This window comes from Triturus cristatus, chromosome 6 (genome assembly GCF_964204655.1).
Source record: "Triturus cristatus chromosome 6, aTriCri1.1, whole genome shotgun sequence".
Lineage (NCBI taxonomy): Eukaryota > Metazoa > Chordata > Amphibia > Caudata > Salamandridae > Triturus > Triturus cristatus.
The window spans coordinates 1,068,891,691-1,068,913,840 of NC_140589.1; the positions used below are offsets into that span (position 1 = coordinate 1,068,891,691).

Sequence of the window (22,150 nt, forward strand, 5' to 3'; positions counted from 1 at the left end):
TGAAAATGGCCAATTGTTTGGCATGAAACACATCTTTTTCCTGAAGCGGGACACATGGGATGATTGCCGAGAGATGATCAGGAACCACACCTGAAACACATTGTGTTCACTTTTTTTTTTTTTTAAAGGTTGCTTAGAAGATCTATAAACATTAACAGCATTGACCGAATTTCCAGGATCACTTGAAATCGACTTGAAAGAGTTAATAGACCGACCCTGTTAAAGGGTTTTTGATGTAATGCTAGACCTTTCAATGCTCTTAGCAATATCAATTGTGTCTTGTAAAGATGGCTTTCTACAGCTGATAAGGCGTTCTTGTATTTTTCTAGAATAGCAAGCAAATACGAATTAATCGCGTATATATATTTCTGGATCGGCCTCAAACTCACAAATGGATGCAAGAACACGTAATGCAGCAATGTATTCATCCACTATTTCATCCTCTCGCTGTTTTCTCTTGTGGAAATTATGTCTCTCAAGCATAATGTTTGATTCTTGGTCATAATGTCTTGCCAAGCAAGCTAAGGCTTCTTTATAAGGATTCCAATGTTCCGCATCCCCAGCTTCGCCAGCTGGTGTGGGAAACTTTGATAAATTCTCAAATATATGTTGCGCGGCAAGTCCCAGACAACCATAAAGAATGGCAACTTTGCGAGCAGGAGAAAAACTTACAGCGTCTATGGCAACAATATGATTTTCAAAAGCTTTAACCCATTGACGCCATGGAATTTCAGGTTTGCCGGGTTGTCGTAAAAAAGGAGGAGGTTGCGCAAATTGCTGAGAAGTAGCCATCAAAGGACTTGGATAGGCAAAGTAATTTGAACCAATATAAATGAATGAATAAGAATAAGTGAATAAATGTTCTGCAAATAAAATTGTTAGTATAGTTGCGACATTTACAGTAAATGACTTCTGCTATATTATGAATAAGATGATTTTGAATACGTAGTAATAAAATGAAGTAAACTAGTCACCGTTATTCCCAGTTTCAGGCAAAGCTTTGTATTAACATTAAGCTAGTTTAAGCACAAATGTTCTTAAACAATATTAATAAGATTTAAATTAATTGTAAAGGGCATATGAAAGGTGTGCCTGTCGCCATTGAAAAGCGTGCCTGTCGCTGTGAAGGTTGGATCCTACCTGGGGATCTTGAGATCAGGAAAGCGAAGAAACAATCACAAAGAAGTGAATGAAGCTGTTAGCTTTAAGCATTGAGTTACCGGTGTAACTACGCAAATTTAAATGGCTGACAGTGTGAGGGAGCTTTCGTGGAGCGTGATGACTCAGTGACGCATCGAAATGCCCCGGTGAAGCTTGCTTCCGTTGCTAGGATACGCTTACTTGGTGCGTAATGAGCAAGGAGCGTCGGCTTCGATGAGGCTTTCCATTGTTGCTAAGCAGCAGAGCGTTGAAGAGGCAATGTTGGTGGAAGCGATGTCATCAGCCTGCAAGCTTGAGGTTGTGGTCCGTAAATCAGGAAGCGAAGCGCCGGAAAAGTAAATCGGCTGAAAGCTTGCCACTTGAAGGCGGAGCGAGGAGCATCAATGAAGAGAAGATTTAGGAAAAATAATATTTCCAATTATGTAAGTTATGCTGGTGGGTGCCAGATGCGTAGATTAGTCTTTTGTTCTTGTCGCCAGATGAAATAAGATGCATAGGAGGAGATGATCGGGTAAGGTAAGACGATTTATTCATCAAATAAAGCACCCACAGCCAGGCGCTCCCGCTGCATACCAGGATCTCCACCAAGTGATTAACGTTGGCAGAATCCTGGCACGCATCGTTCGGGGCCCAACTGTGGAACTACAATCCAATAAACACATGAGCTGCAAGACACCCTCTTGCGCTACCAGCAAAAGAGCGTATAACAATATGCAGCATACTACAACTTCTCTCTTTCTAACAAACACAAGTGAAAATAGAACTGATAAGACAGTAACAACAAATTGGCATTTTTAAGACAAAACATAGTCATTTAATATAACGGGCAAACTTCTTGAGCGCGTACCCACAACAACAGGTGAAGCAGATGCATGCCCAGTACTATCATGAGGAGCCTCATCATGCAATTGTCCACCAGTAGATTAATCAGTTTCCCTTTGAGAAGCAAGCGAAGAAGCAATAGATGAAGAATCATGTAACCAGGTGGTCCAATCAGATTATTCAAACTGCTGCTTGGATAATTTGAGTAAAGAGGAAACTTGTGAATCAGAAAGTCGGAGAAGTGATCTCTTGTTCCACTATCCCTTATAACCAAGGAGTGCTGAACTTTTACTCACATTTGTAACCTGCACCGGAGAGGAAAATTTAGACAAGCCTTTTGTCCCTCTTTTTGGATTCTTGATAAGAACCCAATTATTGATCTTCAAATCAGAATCATTAAATCTTTTCTTTTGATCATGCAAAGATTTCATATAAGCTTGTTTTTCTAAAACTCGGGATGCAAGATTTTTATCATTAAGTGTACTCTTGACTTGTTTACTCTGCTACCAATTCAGGCACAACGTAGTGTGAACATTTCTACCTCTCAACAGCGAAAAAGGAGGAATATCTGTTGTGCAATGTGGCGAAATGTTATATGACCATAACTTGTCCTCAAGAAAATCCTGAACATTTTTTTCCTGAAGAAAGAGCTGCTTATAACAAAGGAGTGCTGGACCTTTGCTCACATTTGTAACCTGCACCGGAGAGGAAAATTTAGACAAACCTTTTGTCACTCTTTTCGGATTCTTTATAAGAACTCAATCATTGATCTTCAAATCAGAATCATTAAATCTTTTCTTTTGATCATGCACAAGAGCGTATAACAATATGCAGCATACTACATCAACTCAACAGAGCCCTCTGTGTGACTGTGAAATCTCTTTCCGGGTCAGTCGAGCAGTTGAGCCCCCCACAGTCCCCTTCAACTTGAATTTCTGAAAATGTCTGCGCTCATTTCATTGAGATCTCGCAGCGGTTAACGCACGCCGCCCTCGTCGAGGCCTTAATGAAGCCCTTCTCCTCCATGCCATTAACTGTGAGAAATAAATCCTCGCAGCAAGAAATGGAAAATAAACCAGCAGATTCCAATTGCCTGATGTATTATTTTTTAATCCATAGTATATGAAGCCAAATGGGATTTGTAGTGTAAGCATGCAATAGGGGCACTGTTGTGTTTTAACTTGTAACTTTATTTTATTGTTATTTGTCACTGCGTCAGTGTGTATGCTCATTCTTCTGCCTGCTTGGGATGCTTTGCAGCGACAAAGGGGCACTGTTGTTATAACTTTATTTTAGTGTTTTTTGTCACTGCGTCACAGTGCCTCTGCTGCCTGCTTAGGCAGCTTTGCTGCGATAATTACTAATACTGACTGACGTCACGCTAGGCTGGGGGGGTGAGTGACTTTGTTTCTGTGCAGTGCACCGTGGCGGTAGTTGTTGGGGACCCTCTGTTAGAACAGAAGCCAGGCCGCAGCACATCCAGCAGCACTGCATGGCGGGGGTGACTGACTTCCGGTACACCGGCATAAGGCAGCATTGATCGTTTTGTGGAGGATTGTTGTAATGAGAAACTGAAAGGCTGGTGCAGGGACTTTGCCGCCCTAGATAAAGTAAGTTTGGTCTGCATGATGCAACAAGCTGGTAGTCCCAACTGTTAGTACCCCAGACCAGCACATCCCCATTGCCTCGGCCTGGAGCAGTGGTGTTCGTCTTGGGCTCGCAAGGACAAATCCATGCTATCTTTTCAGGTTATCCACTTGGGATAAATATATATAAATTAGATGTGGATTATTTAGAGGTATCTTGAAAACCTGAATGGTCCAGTCCTCTTGTACCTTTTGTTGGACCCATCTGGGGCCATAATAGATTAATATTTCAGGAGCATTGTCTCGGACAGCACCCAGGCCCACCCTCAATTGTGGACGCTTTTGAAGACCAAGACAGTAGTATGCTCAGCTGTGGGAAAAAAAGATGTGCTCTCCTTTGCACTGTAGTAAACTCTGACAGGTCACCCTTGCATTACGGGAAAGCACATCAATTAAAGACCGAACCATTGTATGAAATGTGAGCTAAATCTTGTACTGCCAGTGGACCTGGCCTCATTTTCATGAGGGGGCAAGCAGCAGTTTGTGCAGTGCCCACATTCAGGATAGATCAGATGTCTGGCTCTCTTATTTTTCCTTCGAAAGGCATTCCTTCATAGTGTGCACGGACTATGCACCAACCTCGTTTGTGTAGCTCAATCGCTACACTTCCCGAAAGCTTGTTTGCCCCAGTGTCCACATCAGTAGTATGCAACAACAAGGTGATGGATTGAATGCTTGAATTAATCTCAGCCACTGGCAATCACTCTTGGCCGCACTTCAGTCCATCGGGTTTTTGCCCATTATGCCACCTCAGTTTGGACTCGGCCATTTGCAAATCAGTCTTGACCCTGTTCCAATGCGAATAGTCCAGCCAGAAGTACCAGGTCAGTCCTCCTCGAACTGGAACATAAACAATGTAGGACTGGTGTTGCCCTGATTAGGGCTCTTCAGCCAGGTACAGGTTGGTTCCAGTGGACAGTGAGCATTGGGCCCACATCTGGACATTTCCGTCCCACTTAGGACGACACACTGAAGTATACAAAAAGTTTAGGTGTCTGCCTTTTTTTGGGAAATATCTTTTTCTCCTCGTTTTCCTTTTTCTATGTGTGCTGCCTTCTGCAGCACACACAGAAAGAGGAAAAAGCCTCTTGTGATTGCCCGCAATGCAGGCACCCTTGCACCATGGTGCAACGGTGCCTGAATTGGCGCACAGCAGCTCATTGTGTGCGGGTGCAGGGGAAAAGGACAGGAATGCGCCGTATCTACTAGATACAGTGCATTCATGCCCTTTTATTTTGCCATAGCGCAGCAGGAAGGCCTACTGTGCTGCTCTACAGCATAAATTAGGCCCTAAATGCAAACTACTTTGTTCTGATTTTGATTTTTTTCCTTGTTATGCTCTACATTTTATATAGGTTTTATTATTTATGTTTCAATGTAAAAATTGAACTTATTTTGATAACTCCTTTTTAGGTCTCGCAACCGTGCACGCGCGAACCGCTAGCCTTCAGCAGCACTTTGAAAACTCGTGCGTCATCGCGATCGCTCTGAAAGCGAAAGTGATCGTGATGACGCACGCTTTCAATGCTTGTTTTTCTTTACCCCACATATGCTGCATTTTATTTTTGGAAGGCACAGAGATCCGACGCCAACACTCAACAGAGTTTGCACCTTGAGGTGAATGAAGCTGTGTAGCTGCTGCACACGCACTTCATTGTTTGTTTAACACGCTTTGGCAGTGTGTTCACCCCGTCTGCATCTCTGTTGCACATTTGAATGCTCTGTGCCTTTGGGCGACCTCGCTGCGCCCCTGAAGCTGGTGGAAGAGTCGGGGGGAGGAGGCTCTCTGTGGCCGCTCGCAGCCCAAGTCCATGCACAATTTCCCCAGTGGAGTACCACCTCTCGCCCAGTGCCTTTCAAACTGTGCATCGGCCACCGTCTTCAGCCAAACCCTTGTGTATCATGCTTCTGGGTGCCTCCCACAGGTGTCTGGCCAGCAGTGTGACCGTGTCTGCAGAGCTATGCTTTCGGAACAAAAACACAGAGAAGGTACACTGCTCACACAGTCTCTCTCGCTCTTTCGTTTTTAAACCGAATCTTAGCACGCTGGAGAGTGATGCTTCACGGTCATGTCCTGGGCACCCCATTTCTTTAACTTTTGTCATGACCTTTTGCCCCAACTTTATACCCCTCGCCAGTATGTGCCACTGATCAATGCAGGAAAAAAACATTTCAACACTGCTAGTCCCCTCCAAGATGAAAGGTGGGCGCAGTCATTGCAACACAAACCCAACATAGCAAGTAAAGGGTGAAAAGTCTGTTAACCATGCGACTTTTTCATTTAGCTTCACCAAACATTTTAATGTCTAGACAATAAACAAAAACAGCTGGAAATGTTCTAGCGTAAGTTTGTTTCAGTCTACATTTGGAGCTTCTTACTATTAAAGAAAAAAAATTATATTCAGCACGATGCTTTCGGGGCTTGAGTGCAACTTGAAAATGTTCTTGGGCACGACCTCTCGCTAGGTAGCACCACAGAAAAAGTGGATTCAGATCAAAGATAGTTGACCTTAGCTGCGCAGTACTGGATAGTACAGACTAAGCAGGATTGTGCTGTGTGCAATTTAGTATGTATTGAGAGCCATGGTTTATAGTAATTATTGTTCTGTATGGGAAAGCACATATAAGGTAATACATGTAAATGCTGCCTGTAAGGTTCCATTGCCCTCTGTTTGTTCACCATCTGTCACTATCTCCCTGTCAGTTTGTCATTTCTGTCACAATCGTTGTCTCCTTCGTCTGTCACTCAGTCTTCATTTCACTTCATTCCCTTTCTATCTCCCTTACATTTTCCTTTTGTCGATTATTGTCCACTAGCCGTTCTTCCGCCTAGTCACATTTTGTTCCTTTCCAATTTTTTCTTTCTCTTTCTGTCTTTCCAGTCACTTTCTCTGTGAGACGATCATCCCATCACTCTTGCCTTTTATCTGTCGCTCCTTCCTGTTAGCGTAATTTTATATTGTAGAGCAGTGTCTATGAGATTGAAGGCCATAGCAGACTGGGACACTTCTTGTAACAGGCCTGTGTACTCCATTCCATTGCATGGCGTGTAAGTGAATGACAAGTGGTCTGATTTAACTTACAGAATTGCTGTTCTTGGTGTGGGGTTGTCCCCTGCATCCAGTACGGTATATGTATATAATATAGAATCTGAATGCATGGTTACCCCCACTTTCTTTCCTGGTGTTTTGCTTGTTTTTGGTTAGTCTGACTAGGATCCTCCTAATCAGGACCCCAGTTTATCTGCTCTCTCCCTAAATTGATTGCATGTACTTTAGGTACACTCCAGATTGGATACTGGGTTACCCTTATCAGTCCCTAGTATATGGTATACTATGTACCCAGGGCATAGGTACCCCAGAGGCCTCTCAGGGGCTGCAGCATGTATTATGCCACCCCTGGGAGACCATTCAAAATGACACCACAGGTCTGCTACAGCAGCCTGTGTAAGGTGGTGCATGCACCACTTACTTAGATATATGTTCACTATATCCTATATCACTGCACATATAAACCTATCAGTCACCCCTATGGCAGGCCTTATCAATCCTGAAGGCAGGGTGCTGGGTTTTATGTGAGAGGGTGCACCTGCATGAGCAGAGCCCCTCTGCAGCCTTCGAAACCTATATTCGGGGGTTGTTAGTGATGCACCCAACCATATATACTTAAATGCATTATAGCCTTGCGGTAAATGCTAACTTTAAAACTGCTGCATGGAAACATGTCGTGTTTGGTGTCAAACACCCTGAAATCATACCTCCACACCAGTAACTGGTGTGAGATGTATGATTCCACCCTCCTAAACGGACATATGCTACACACCAGTACACCTGGTACCAGCTTTCTCGACCCTGGCATCACAAAATGGATGCTGCCTGCCACAGACACGAGTCTGCCCGCCTGCTGCTGGACGAAACTCCGGCAATAGGTTTCCTGTCACAGGGAGGTGTGACCACCTCCCAGACAGGCTTTAGTGTATTGGGGCTGGGTGGGTGCACTCTGAGTGCTTTGATGTCTGCACTGGGGGCACATTTGGTGTCCCTGTGCATAGTCCAGCTCAAACCGGTTGCAGGAGCCATTTGCTCCTGCTCTGGCACGGAACTGGACAAAGGACATGGGTGTAGCCACCCCTCTGTCATGACCCTCCCATAGGTGGGCCCTGAGAGTTTGTCCCACCCCTTCCTTGGGTATAAAGCTGTGCTTAATTTGAGCCGGTGCTTTCCAGTGCTCAGCACCGGCACTTAATCCTCGGCACCGGTGCTTATAGCACCAGTTAAGGACACACTTATTTGGAACTGCACATGATTTTCCCCACACTCGCAGGATGTTAAGCCACCCTGAGATTCGAACTGGGTTCTCCAGCTCCGAAATCGGCAGCTCTACCCATTAGGCCAAGTCCTCTCAAGGTTAATAAGTGCCAGGGCTCTAGTCAGGAGGCAGTTTGCACCAGCACATTTTCCTGTTGGTGCTGCCTCCTGAAGAGAGCTCCGGCACTTTTTTTATTTTACAAATTAACCACTGGTATAAAGTAGGAACCCCTGACTACAGGACTTCAGATTTTTACCTGGACTAAACTCTGCTACAGAAACCAAGTACTTTGACGATCTGCACGACGCTGGATGACTGAAGAATTTCCCTTGGAGTAAAGGAGTTAGTCCCCTGCAAGGCAGGCACCTGAAACGCATCTGACCGGTTTGCATCTCCGAAGCACCTGAGGACTCCGAAGATTTCTGCAACACTGGCGGTGGGTTCCCAAGGTCTCTGAGGTTGATTTGTGCACTCAGCAATTCTGAGGCCCGTATCTCTCGTGGGGACCGTGCAACCCGAACCCCTGTGCACCGTGTACATTTGAAGCAGCATATGCTTTTTGGCGACCCCTGAGGCTGTGCTTTCGGCTACATGTAGTCCTGACCCCGAGCAGTATTTCCACCGAAGATTTCCGGCCTACACTCCACGAGTGTTCCGTGGGCTGGTACTTTGTGATTCAGCTCGAGGTCCCTTCGCGATCCCTGGTCCGTTGACCTGTGGGTCCCTGTGAAGGTAACTTTGACTTTCTGTGGGCTTTCCTGGTTGCTCCAGACATGCCCTGACTCTCCCTAGCTTGGAGAGTCCCCAGGATGTATTTATTACTAAACACTCTCTACTAACCTCTTTATGAGATTAGAGAACAAAGCACACAATATTAAATCACTAGAACAGTAAATAGCACAATACACAGAGGTCTCCAGGGGGAGACCAAACCATATACTAAGAAAGTGGTATAACAACCCCGACGTGACTAGACACAGTGCCTAGAGCATGTAGAATCGCTGGGACCCCAAGGAACAACCGACGGGTGCAGTGTGAGAACACAGACGTGAACTCCGTACAACTCTAGGGAAAGTCACGGTTGGAAATTTAAAGATATAGGGCACTTAGGAGAGGACTTCAAGCAAACCCTTTGGAACATAGAAGGTTCTAAGGTCAGCACCCTTGAGAGTACAGAGGTACCCGTGTTACCTATCCCAGAACAGCCGGGTGCATAGGGGTCAAGTGGTGTCGGAAACACTCGTTGATTTCAATGGCGTGATGCGAAGAAGCGCTGCGGCCGGGAAGATGAAAAGTGTCCGGTGTGAGCCAAGTCTGGATCGGAGCTGAGAAGAACCTGAAAGCAGAAGGGGACAGAGTCTGGGTCACTTCACAGTGACCAGGGGCATGATAGACGAATACCCACAGATGTCGGGTGTTTCAGGTGAGAAGAGGTGAAGCTTGACTCTGCAGCCACGGGAACCAGTAGACATCGACGACAACCAAAGTCCGGAGGTGAGCTGTCCCACGAAGAATGTTGAGTGCTGGGGTGGGGGGTGGGGGGGGGGGGGGGTCAGTGTCCGGATTGAACACCAGCAAGCCTTGGCAACTGCAACCCACGCGGGCAGAGGAAAGATGCTTCGGTGAGGATCAGCAAGATATATTTTATATATACCTTGTGTGGTTCTCCTTCCATTTGGTCATTCAGGAGGTTATTAACTGGTAAACCAAGCTGCTTTACATTCCTTCGAGACTTAGCCTGAAGGCTGCTCTCCATAGCTACCACTAGGATAGCTTTCAATAAAGGTTCTCTTTAACCTAATCATCAATAAGGGTCGTTTGGACTAGTGCAAGGTGCCCATTTTAATTAGTGAACAGCATATACCAGGCCAACTTCTCACACTATATTTTACAAACTAAACACAGTTTGCTGAAATATAATTTGTTTGTCTGGCTAATCTTAAACAAATCGAGGACAAACTGCAATCCTGGGATGGCTCTTTCGCCAATCGCCATCTAATTTTTAAAGTATTTGCAATATACGGTGTTACCAATGGTGTGAGCCTTGATGACTTCATCAACCAATACAGTAAAGAGGCAGAGATGTGTTTCAGGTAGAAAACAATTAGAGGGCTTGTTTCTATTGGTTGTGTGTGCTTGGCTTGGGTGTTATTTTGCAAGCAGACCAGGTAGAGGATTGGGAAAATTTTTGATGTTTCTAATGTTTTCTTCACACACACTTGTGCTTTAAAAATGCTATATGTTGTTCCTGTTTTTGCAACAATTTGCAGTAAATATGTGGTGTAAAAAGCCACCATTTGAATCCATTTTGTGCCAAATTTTCCTGCGGGGGGAACCCCTGCACCCTCCTTTTTCAGTTCGGGCTTCGCTCGCTCGTTGTACTACAATGCAATTTTTCGCCGCACCACTTTCAAAATCCACCAGCCGCCACTGGCTTACAACTGTATAACAATGTTACTTTAAATTATAGTTCAGACTGAGCCCCAGAATTTACTTGGTTCTCGCAAAGGATGAATTATATTAAAGTTGTTAGTGTGATGAATGATGTCTGGCAATTTCCAGCCCCATGCAGCTGTAAACGCCAAGCTGTCAGCATCCCTACTGTAAAGGCACTCTTAAATTAGTGGCCATATTTGAAACCGAACAGGTCATGGGGGCTCTAAATATATATTCATGTATGCTTTTGTGATGAAAGTTTTATATTCAACAGAAAGATTTTTTCTTTGCTGCGCTGTCTGCTGCAGGCAGTGAGGGGGCTGGTGCCCCCCGGCCAAAGCGGCGCGACCCCAGCCTAATTGGAAGTACAGTGTTAACACGCCTAGTCCAGTGGGTGAGCGTGACTCGCACATGTGACACCAGCAGATCACCATTAATCGAGGCCCTAAAAAGGGAGATCCAAGCACTGCTCCGAGTGAGCGCTCACTGACACAGGGCAACACTTACAGCATCCTTGAGCCTTTGAGAGAGAGCCTCAACCCCTGCGAACAGTTCAAAACCAGATAGCACTCCATAGCACAGCAAGCCCTGCAGAGACCAGACACAGCTCCACACCTTTTCTGAGTGGGAAGTGAACCCGCAAGTGCTGGAGCTCAGGACCTGTGAACTATCGCAGTTTAAGCAATTATCAAAAATCGCCAGTCTAGCCCTTATGTGAAGTGACACTGCCTTGTAATACTTTCTGTGGCTAACTTTTTATCCCGAAACACTTTGCATGCGCAGACTTGTAGTTTTTTCTTTTTCCTGTCCTTCAGAACGGGCATGATACAAATCCCAGCATGCGAAGTACACCTGGCTTAAAAAATAAAACTGGACTTTGTGTACCTGGGTTGCTTCTTCACTAGGCTACTGGAATTTGAGGAGCTCCTGGGCACATGCGACTTTCAAGTGCTTTGAAGCAGTTTCAAGATCCTTTTAGCTTCTCATTGCTTGAAATGGTGTAATTTCTGATATGTATCTATTTCCATTGACTTCACTGCTTGGTTTTACTAGTGCGAAAGTGTCACCCATTTTCCCATTGAGCATCACTCATAAGTACACGTAGACCATAGTAATGTTGCACATGAGCCATATGAAAACTTGGAAGCTATATAAATATTCCATTTCCAAGAGTTGAACCCGTAATACTCAGGTCCTAATGGAAGCAGACCCTTTGTATTATATTTATATAGCGCTCCCAAACAAGTGTACCTGCCTGAACCCGCGGCACTGGTATATAGTAGTTCATCTTACTTGCTGTGGCTCTATTAATAAATACAATGCATGCTTCAATCATTCTGAGTTGCCTGTGCCCTCTGCCATTAGTGTACTGTGTTTGAGAACTGTGCAGTCACGCTGTCTGACTGCTCTGCTCAGTTTTCAGCTGCCTGGCATTAGCGTACTTTAGTTCAGTGACTAAGTATAGTTTCTAGTTGTTCAAATTGATGTAATTTTATGTTTCCCTTGTCTTCTTTGCATGACTTTGCTCTCGAGAAAGTGTCACTCATAATCGTTGAAATGTTGAGCTTTCCTGATTTAGCTGATGCACCAGTTGAGTCAGTTTTCACTGGCTGTCCAAGGTGTTGGTGAAGTAAGAGGCAGGAGAAAAGTCAAGTGGGATTTATTTCATTATTAGAGTAAAAACACCCACAACCAGGAGCATCCAGCAGCTGTGAATCCGAAGGGCAACTGACTAGCGTTGCCAAGGAGCTCACAGCTGCTGTTTCACCCGAGCGTGGAACACTAGTCAAGAAACAAACATGCATGCAATGACGGCGGTCTCGAGGGAGTTGGAGACCACTGTAAATTTGAGGATTTTGTGGTCTTGAGGAGAATCGCAAGAGAATATATTCTACAACATTTCCCTCCTAAACAGCGGACGAGAAGACTTAACATACTGCATACATTTAAACAATAAGCATGTGTTTTATTAGGAGGGCAATGAAACATCTGCAAGAAACCTCATTAAAGCATATAGAATATAACCAAGTGTGATAAGGCAAGAAATACCACAGGATGAATAAAGTGATTTTACCCCAAATATAATCTTTGAACTTGCTAGATAGACACCTGTCTTTGACACCCCTTAGGCATGTCATTAGTACCATGTGTCAAACCAGCTTGGTGTTACAAGTTGTGTGTAGACCCCGCAGAAGTTACTTCAGCTCTGTGAAGCACCTCCTGCACTTGAAGCCTATCAAACCATTCACTATGATCATTACTTTCCAACTTGTGTTTGTTTATAGTATCTGCTTGTGAACCAGTGATGCGGGCTATGCACCTTTTATTCAACCATCCTTTGTTGTCAAGGAGGACTGACCCCTTGCTCGCCTGTCTGACCATCACAGGTAATGAAAACCTAGATTTCCCATTTCCCACTTTTCTGGGATTGTTTGAGTACCCAGTCACCTTTCGGTAAAGGTAAACCTTCAAAATGTTTCCCTGAATCAATTGTGTTTTAATGTTCACTTGTTTCTGTTGTACTCTGGATTTAATTGACTGTAGCGAGGCATGCGTGTATTCCACGTTCTGATCAGTTTTCTTACTAAGCCAGTTGGGAAATAAACCAGTATGTACCTTCCTACCTCGGATTAGAGTAAAAGATCCTACCCCTGTTGTGGAATGAGGCGTAGTGTTATGGAACCAAACTTTAACTGCATACAAATTCTATAGGATCTCAACCAAATGATATAGCGGTTTGTGTCCCTTCTTTCACAATTCTATTTCCCCTCTCAACTAGGCCGTTGGAGGCAGAAGAATACAACGCCACCTTTAGGTGGATGACATCATGCACCTAGAGAAAGGAACACCCGCTGTGAGACAAAGTGTGTCCTGTTATCGGTGACAATAACTTTGGGGTAACCCTCTATTATGAAAACACTTTGTAGAAACTTAATAGCATTTTCAGTAGTTACCTCATCACAAAAAACAGTAATTCACCAAATTTGGTGTAATAATCTATGAGGAGAAACAAATACTTATTTGCAGAAGCTAAAACTCCATAGGGGCCACAGAAGTCTAGACCCACTTTGTCCCAAGGATTTAGAGGAAGGGGAACTGGATGAAGTGGTGTACTTAATTTCTTCCAATGTTTATCGGATTCTAAACATGCAGCACATTTCTCAATCCTACTCCTGACTTGAGATTCCATGGAGGGCCACCAGTAATACTGTTTCAACCATTGACAAGTTTTGGTGATGCCAAGGTGTCCTTGATGTGCTGATTGAATAATAGCCTCGGGTAAGCTTTCTGGGTGAATAAAAAGATCATGATGCATAATCATACTTTGAACGGACAACTCATCAGCCACATTAGCAAAATTCCTAACCTCAGTAGAAAAAGTTCTGCGCTCAGACCAAACCCCTGAAATACATTCCTTGACTTGGGAAAGGGTTCCATCTTCAGCATAGGTGTTCTTCCATTCATCTTCCAATACATAATCCACTGCAGCAAACACACACTCAACATCCTCAGTTTCGTATGATTCATCATACAATGCCATCCTAGATAACCAATCTGCTCTAAAATTCTTGCCTCCAGGTATGTGTTTGATGACAAAATGATATTCTTGTAACTTGTATAGCAATTGAACCAATCTGGCTGAAGCCCTGTTAGCACTGCTGTTACCAAGCCTGTGCATGAGCAGTTTGTGATCAGTGTGCAATTCAAATTCCCATCTCCAAATGTATGATAGAAATTTCTGAATTGCCCACACACATGCAAGGGCCTCGCGCTCAATAGTGCTGTAATGTTTCTGCAAGTTGTCAGCTCCTAGTAGCGAAAGGAACCGTGTGTTCTTTACCTGCAACCCACTGTCCCGAGACCAGTGAGGTTTGCATCAACGTTCACAAAACATTTGTGACCATCTTGGAATGGACGTAGAGCAGGAGAATCTTTAATAAGTTTCTGTACAATTTCAAAAGTACCCTGAAGCTTGTCAGTCCATATGAACTTGGAACCTTTCCTTAAAAAGGCTTGCAGAGGTTCCACAATTTGTGCATAACCTTACACAAACTCGGCATAATATTCTGCAAGTACTAGAAAGGAGCGAAGGGCTTCTCTGATTGCCTTGATAAGTGAAAATTTGGGCTGAATACCTTTGGGTGAGATGCGTGGCCTAAATACTCTAATTCTTTAACAGCAAATTAAAAAATTTCACGTCTGACTGTCTTACCATACTTCTCAAGATTTGTGAGAATTCTAGTAAGGTTGTGATCCTGTTCTGCTCGACTGCCACCATTTACCAGAATGTCATCCTGATAAGCTTGGACACCAGGAATGTCTTCAAGTTGTGAGTCCATGAGCTTCTGGAACATGTTGGCAGTGGATGCAAGTCCGAAAGGCAGTCTGAGGTAATTGTAGGCGCTGATCGGAGTCACGAAGGTAGTGAGTTCTTCTGACTCAAAGGAAAGTAGGATTTGATGGTACGCTGATCTAACGTCTATAATGGAAAACATTTTTGCATCACCTAAGTTGGCCAAGAGATCATGAATTTTCGGGAGGGGGTGGCAATCCACCAATACATTGTAGTTGAGTGAGCGCAAGTTAACACACAACCTGACTTCCCCTCATCTCTTGCGCACGATAACGATAGGGGAAACCCACTCAGAGTCACAAGGTGCAATGATTCCCGCAACACACAAGTTCTTGAGAACATCTTTTAGTTCTTCTCTGGCACTTAGAGATAAAGGGCATACTTTACGCACGGCAGGTTGAGCATTGGTGTTGAGCCAAATTTGGTGTTCAAACCCCATGACCATGCCTAATTTGTTACTGAAGACTAAAGGAAAGTGATTAAGAATGTTTTCAATATTGGTCTCTGAAAAGGAACAATTATTAATCATACTCATGTTATACTCGTCATGTACATATTCAGCAGGAAATTCCCCGACGACTACAGGCTGATCAGCACCAGGTTTAAGGTATAAACCCATCTGGGCCTAGTCCTGGCATCGATGATGTTCCTTCCTTTTAGAGCAACATAAACCTTGCTAAACGTGTGCCTGCCTAAACATTCAAGTGTGGAGTGAAAGTAACCAAGCATGTCCATTTCTGTCTCCCCCAAATGCTTTGGGATTGACATAAAAAATGAATTGATCCCTGACGCAAATATTTTGTGGTTGCACCAAAATCACAAGTTGCAGGTACGATCCTAAATTCTGCAATGTATTCTTCTACTCCTTCATCAGCGTTATGTTTGCATTTAGAGAAATTGTGCGGCTCAAGTACAGTGCTATGTTCTTCGGAATATTGCTTCCCCATGTGTGCTAGAGCCTCCTTGTCGACATTTCATTCATCACCTTGACCACCTGGGGCTACAATTTCAGACTGTCATAAACTTCTTGAGCGGCTATTCCAATGCAACCATATAAAATAGCTACTTTGCGTGCAGGTGAATATTTCACAGTATCTCACAGTATCTATTGCAACCAGGTAATTTTCAAATATTCTTAGCCACTGTCGCCATTTAATTAAAGGGTTGCCTGGAGATTGCAAAAATGGGGGAGGTTGTTGGAATTGTTGAGAAAATGACCTATTTATTAATTTTAATAAGTAATTAAGTGAACATAAAAAATAAAGGAGATAAAATTTGAAAAAGGGTAAAAAATTGTGAATTGTAATAAAGATATGGTCAGTGATGTGGCAAACTCTGTGTCCGTATTGCAGTATCTGATCAAGAGCAAGTAAAACTGAGTGAGATGGAAGAAACATTTAAGGAGTCAATGGTACATGCTTGATGTTTTCCTTTTTTATAACATCTGGGCGCAGCGTTAAATAGAGCGTTTTGCCAGCAGGGACATGAGGAACGGGCTACAGTCCGTGCACGTGTAGACTGGAGCACGTGTGATGGCATGGGAGTCGGAGAATGAGCACATTAGCTCGAGCGCACATTGTTTCAAAGGTGCTGGCGCTCTGTAAATGGGTGTAAACAGTACCTTTTCTCCATTGGAAATTGCCATAGAGTAGGAGTGGTTTGTCTCTGAAGACGACATAGGAGCAAGTTGGAGTCAGAGGACTCGAACATCCTAAGGCAATCGATTAGGAGAAAAATCCTTGGCAGTGGGTGTGACTAATCTTCTCCGCTCATCTGAAGAAAGGTCCAGTGGGGTTTATTTCATTAGAATGGAAACGACCGGGAGTGTCCCGCAGCTGTGAATCTGAAGCGCAAATGACTAGCGTTGCCTAGGAGCTCACATCTGCTGTTGCACTCAAGCGTGGGACACTAGTCCAGAATAAACAATCATGCATGCAATGACAGCAGTCTTGAGAGATTGTGAGACCACTGTCCATGCGAGGATCTTCCGTTATCAAGGAAAGAGGAGACTTGCAGGAGAATACATACTACAGTTGGCTGTGTCAACTGTGGGCTCCTATGCTTAGTTACTAAATAAAGGATTTAAATCTACATCCGAATGTTGTTTGCCTTTGTAAGGCGTAAACGTACTTTGCAAAATTTGGCGACAGCATTTTGGACCCTTTGATGTATCAATCACTTTTTTTGGGATGAGATTAAAGTTAGTGTCGGGAGATTTTTTTTTTTTTTTTCCAATTCTTAAGCCTCAAGACCATTCAGGGGTGGAAATAGTTGGTGGTGTTTAGATTTTATTCTTTCCTATGTGATGGTACTAGTAAGAACCGAGTAATCTGGCTGTAAGGAATCCGGGGCCAGCTGTACAACCGTTTTTTCGGTCGCAAATGGGAAATCAGCCGTTTGTGACTGCAAAAAAGGGTCCTGGCATGTACAAATGCAATTTTGCGAGTTGGTGACTCGCAAAATAGCGTTTTGCGACTCGTTATTAGGAAGGAGCGTCCCTTCATATTAGCGAGTCACAATGGAACACCCGCAAAACACTTGCAGTTTACCAACTACTTCAAGTAAGCCACTCGCAAACAGGAGGGGGTCCCCAGGTGAGTGTGTGCGAAAATAATTTTTAAAGAGCAGACAGTGGTATCACGGACCACTGCCTACTCTTAAAAAAATTAAACACGTTTCAGTTTTCTTTTTTAAATGCATCCCATTTACCTTGAAGGAAAACGGGTTGCATTTAAAAAAAAGAAGAAGAAACTGCTTTTTTGAAAAAGCAGTGACAGACATGAGTCTGCTGACCCCAGGAACCACCATCCCTGGGAGTGCTAGCGATTCCTAATGGGGTCGCAAATTGCACCTGCCTCATGAATATTAAGGAGGCAGGCAATTTGCGACCCCCCCCCCCCATTAGGAATCACTAACCGTGTCTGAGATGGAAGTTCAGAGGCAGGTAAATTTGTTTATCTGTTTAGTTTCACTATCGTTTTTGTGTCGAGGTTAGTCCTATTTGAAGATCACATTAGTTTTAAATGGCCACTGTACCTTCCTAAGGATATACACTCTCATTACGAGTTAACCAGTGAGGCGTAGTCTTTCTTTCCTTGCTCTCAGAGTTACTATTACTGGAAGTCTCATTAATTCGAGGGGAGGGTAGATAACAGGGATTTCATGTTTTTGGGGAATAACCTGCACGAAAATGTTTCCGTGCCAAATCCTACCTGTTTTTTCCATTAAATCTCTGTGTGAAACACACAAATTACCTTTATACCAGGCCAATAAGAATTAACGTCCCACTCATTGAGGGATCTAGAGTTTGTCAATTTTACCAGTGTTTTTTGTTTACCTTTCATGGTCAGATGTGCAGAACTTGATGGGCAGGACTCTGTTACTGTACATTTTGTTGAAAGCACGGTTTCATGCATCTAGTATAGTTGTCACTTTGTTTGGTTAACTGCACTGCAGATTCTGCTTCTGAACATCAGTTATGTAGTCTCTCTCTTGTAGGTCCAGATTGAAGTGTATGATCACTTATGTTTCAGTGTCTATCTAGATCATGAAGCGAGTACGAGCGGAGCAGATTCAGATGGCTGTCACCTGCTACCTCAAACGCCGACAGTACATGGATTCCGATGGTCCCATAAAGCAAGGTTTACGTTTATGCCAGAGTGCCGAAGAGATGGCCGCCAATCTGACAGGTAGCAAATTAGTTGTATTACGTGGGAGGTAGGAAGCATTCATAGTTTTTTAATATATTACATTCAGTCAGGTGCACGTTTTAAATATCGTAACATGGGATTGTACCATTACTGCTCTTCTTTACATTGTGTACAGCTCTAACTTCTAATGAATTAATCAATTCACTGCATATTCTTTAATACAATGTTCTTGTGGGTTTTTTTTTTTTAAAAGCGAGAAATCCTTCAGAAGTGCAGCTGCATTGTTTCCTAGCCTTCTGCCTCCTGACCCTCCGCTGCAGTTTGGTTGCAACTTTGCCGCTTTCGCTGGGAAACTGATGAATTGCACTGAATAGCTACTGGGGAGGTGCAGCGTTCTAACTGCATTTTGCATCCGAAGGGTCCTAGACACTCTGATACTGTGGAAGCTTGTGGGTGGAGGCGCGGCAGCTGTGTGGCAGAATCCAGTAGAGCGCATCAGAGGATTATATTTTTTGGTACTACCTTGGAATTTCTTCAGCGGTGAACCCTGTACAGTGAAATACTTTATTGTAATTCCCATCGCAAATTAGAGAAATCTGAATTAAAGACCAGAGTGGATGTTCTGTGAATAGTAACTACTACTAAAGCTGTGCCATTTTGGAGCCATCTTCTTCGGATTCAACTTTACCTGAATTATTGATTGATATTCGACCTGTATTCTCCCAAAGTATTGTTGAACAGTTCCTCCGAAGGATGCTTCTAGGATCAGGCAGTCGGCTGCCTAGTTTTCTAGTGCATGACTTCTGAGGATCCTATGCAGCTCTTAGACACCTTCAGGCGTGGGTGAGCTATTGAATAGACAAGGTGGATAACAGTTGGTGTGATTACTCATATTTGACTTCATAATGACGACAAGAAAGCTCTGCTTGGGCAGAATAATCTCTGTCCAATCATGTAGAAAGGCTAAATCTAATCCTCTACGAAATAAATCATCCCATTTAAATGCGCTAAACGGAATTTCTCCTATTCCGTCATATTTTTTTTTTTAACTGGAGGATGCCCCCGGAGCTGGTTTAATCCCATTATCATTCCAGCAGGATTCTTCCCATTTGGCCCATCAAGACACACTAACGAAAGTTTGCCCAAATATAAAAGATCTGCCTTTTATTGTGTCAGATGGTTTTGGTTGTCTTGATGGAGCTACTGGAGAACAAAGAAAGATGTGCATAATCTTCTCCTCAGGTCCTGACATATAATTCTTGTTTAAAGAGTGCTTTAGAAAGGCAGTCGGCGTCAGTAATACATGTGGAGTAGTGGTGTGCTTTTGTGGGCTGATAGCTCTTCTGTAGGTTCATTTATAGTGACATGGTGTGCTTTTTTGTGTGCCTAATCTCTTGGTTTTCTCCACTTGCCTCTTAGTATGTTGGTGTTCTTTTTGTGGTCAGCCCTGGATGTGTTTTTTTGATGATATTCGTTTGTCCATTGCAGTATTAATCCAGTTGTTGAAGGTGTGTATGCCTTTCAACAACTTGTTTATTGGGATTGTTGCAAGATGGGTGTTGGGTTGGTGGATATCTAGGATTTTGAATTGCCTCTTAAAACGTTTGTTATGAGTGTTTGTTGTCTTTCAAGTGTTGTAGTTGCTAAGTGCGATCTTGAAAGTGATGTGGTCTCTCCAGCTTACAGGGAAGTTTTCTGTAACTATGGCTTGTCCTAAGGGTACAAATATGACCTCTATGTAGAAGGCTTCTAGGCCTCTCCCAATACTAGAATCCCTACTGGTGTAACACCCTGAAATTACAGACCTCCCCAGTACTACTCTCAGACAACATATACATCTTAATTCCATAACGTGCCCTCTTGTAAGGAATGTACTGCCTAAAAACAAATCGTCCCTTGAGCGAAAGTTATCCATAGCTAGTTCTTTCCCTGGAACTTAGATCTCTGAAAATCGATCGACAAAGTGATCCAGGACAGGCCGAATCTTAAAGACTGTCACAATCAGGATGATCTTGTGGCAACGCTAAAGGATTATCAACCAAATGTAGCATCTGAAAAAGAAGCAAATGCAGATTACGACTCATGGTTACAGGATATATAACCATTGCCATCAAGGGACTAGTAGACCAATATGAAGACGGCGAGGGATTCCTTATCAGGCCCATCAAAAAAGTTAAACCCAAGAACTTATTAAACTCATCCCGATTTGTGGGAGTCCACCTGCTAGCTCTAGAGTGAGGCTTAAGTTTGACACTGTTTTCCTCAAATACTGTTCAGCGTTCAAATTAGTCTGGTCAACAGTCTCTTCCAAAAATACGATATACATAAAGTGAAAAGAATTTTATTGGCAAAAAGTTTTCAGTATTCACTCTACACCCTGCAACACCACCTAAGACAGGCAACACCAGCTGCACCATGTTTGGGGGAACCCAGAATTCAGCTCTTCCCCCAGGCTGCAATCCAGATGCTTTTTACTGCACTTTCGGCACATCAGTGTCCTCCTCTAAAAGAGGCACTTCCTCCACTTGAGTGGCTTCATCAGGTGATTCCTCTCGTACAGAATATTCCCTGCCAGAATCCAGGACTTGCTCCTCTGGCTCAGATGCAGAGTCAGTCTCCTAATCATGGTCCGAGAAAGACTCAAAGTATACCAACAACCTACTGAGTGGTATTCCTGCGTCTAGCCATAATCCTTACTAATATAAAAGTAACTTTACAAACAAGTTAAAATACCCAACAGTGTGTAAAATAAGTGTGGCTTTATCAAACAAAAAGTAAAACTACTAGCATATAGCAATTGCAGGGTAAAGTCAATCAAATCAAAGCACACAAGGACCTATATACTGTAAAACAATACCACTCACTTGCCAGAGACAGCTGGACTCACCAGCACCTACTCTACACGGTAAGTAAGTAAATCTTTATTGTCAAATAATAAAAATCATTACAATTAGGAAATATATAAAATGCACTAGATTGGTTAAAAAAATAGTTAAAGTACATAGAGTAGCAGTGTAAATGTCTTCAATCATCACATTCAGAACAAATATATTACTAGTATTAAGGTGGTTTATGGATAACACGTCGTACTGGACCATTGATATCACAAAAACCCATCACTAAAATTACTTTCCGTTCTACTGTTTTCATTTCATGTCATATTTTTACATTTCATTATTAAGACATAGCTTCTCTATATACTAGTAAAACCTATTGTGCTTTTCATTCAAACTATGCTACTTTTACTAGTCATATTTCATGGCAAATAAAAAAGAAATCATTCGGATTTGATTTGTAAAATGCCTCCGTACTTATGCTAAAAGCTGGGCTAAATATATCAGAATCTTATGTAATGGGTCATATAATTTCATAACAGTTCAGCTTGCAATAATTGGGAAATTTTAGAATCTCTAAAGTGACTTCATGTTTACTTCCCCCGAGATGGGCTCCATTCCTTGCGAGAGCAGTTCTTGGGTCATTATGCACAAGGACCCAAAACTTCATAAATTATAATATTTATAAATTTAGTAATATCCCATTCTATAAATCCACTAACGCTGTCAGTTGACCCTATTGGTAAGAAGTAATTAAATAAGTACTTCCTTGAAAAATTAGTGGGCATCAAATAGATCGGCTAGATCTATAAAGTGTCAAAGTGCTTCTTTTCAATATTCTATTTAAAATTAAAATTAACTTTGTCTGTCATGAGTCAAATGAATCCAGCAATTCAAATAATTAATGGTGATAGTTTTTATGGGTTTCTGGGGGGTGAT

At 43.0% G+C, this 22,150-nt stretch overlaps 1 protein-coding gene across 11 annotated transcripts in view; it reads left to right on the forward strand.

Annotated features, from left to right (window-relative positions):
- TAF5L (TATA-box binding protein associated factor 5 like) overlaps window positions 1-22,150 on the forward strand; it is a 140,072-nt gene that overhangs the window by 7,022 nt on the left and 110,900 nt on the right. For 3 of the 11 annotated variants that reach the window (XM_085611923.1, XM_085611921.1, XM_085611930.1), the window contains exons 2-3: window positions 12,659-12,760; window positions 18,261-18,416. In XM_085611923.1, the coding sequence (XP_085468049.1) occupies window positions 18,275-18,416 (142 nt within the window). In that variant the 5' untranslated portion in view covers window positions 12,659-12,760; window positions 18,261-18,274. The remainder of the gene's footprint in view (window positions 1-12,658; window positions 12,761-18,260; window positions 18,417-22,150) is intronic. The other 8 variants (XM_085611927.1, XM_085611924.1, XM_085611931.1 and 5 more) reach the window with 3 other exon arrangements.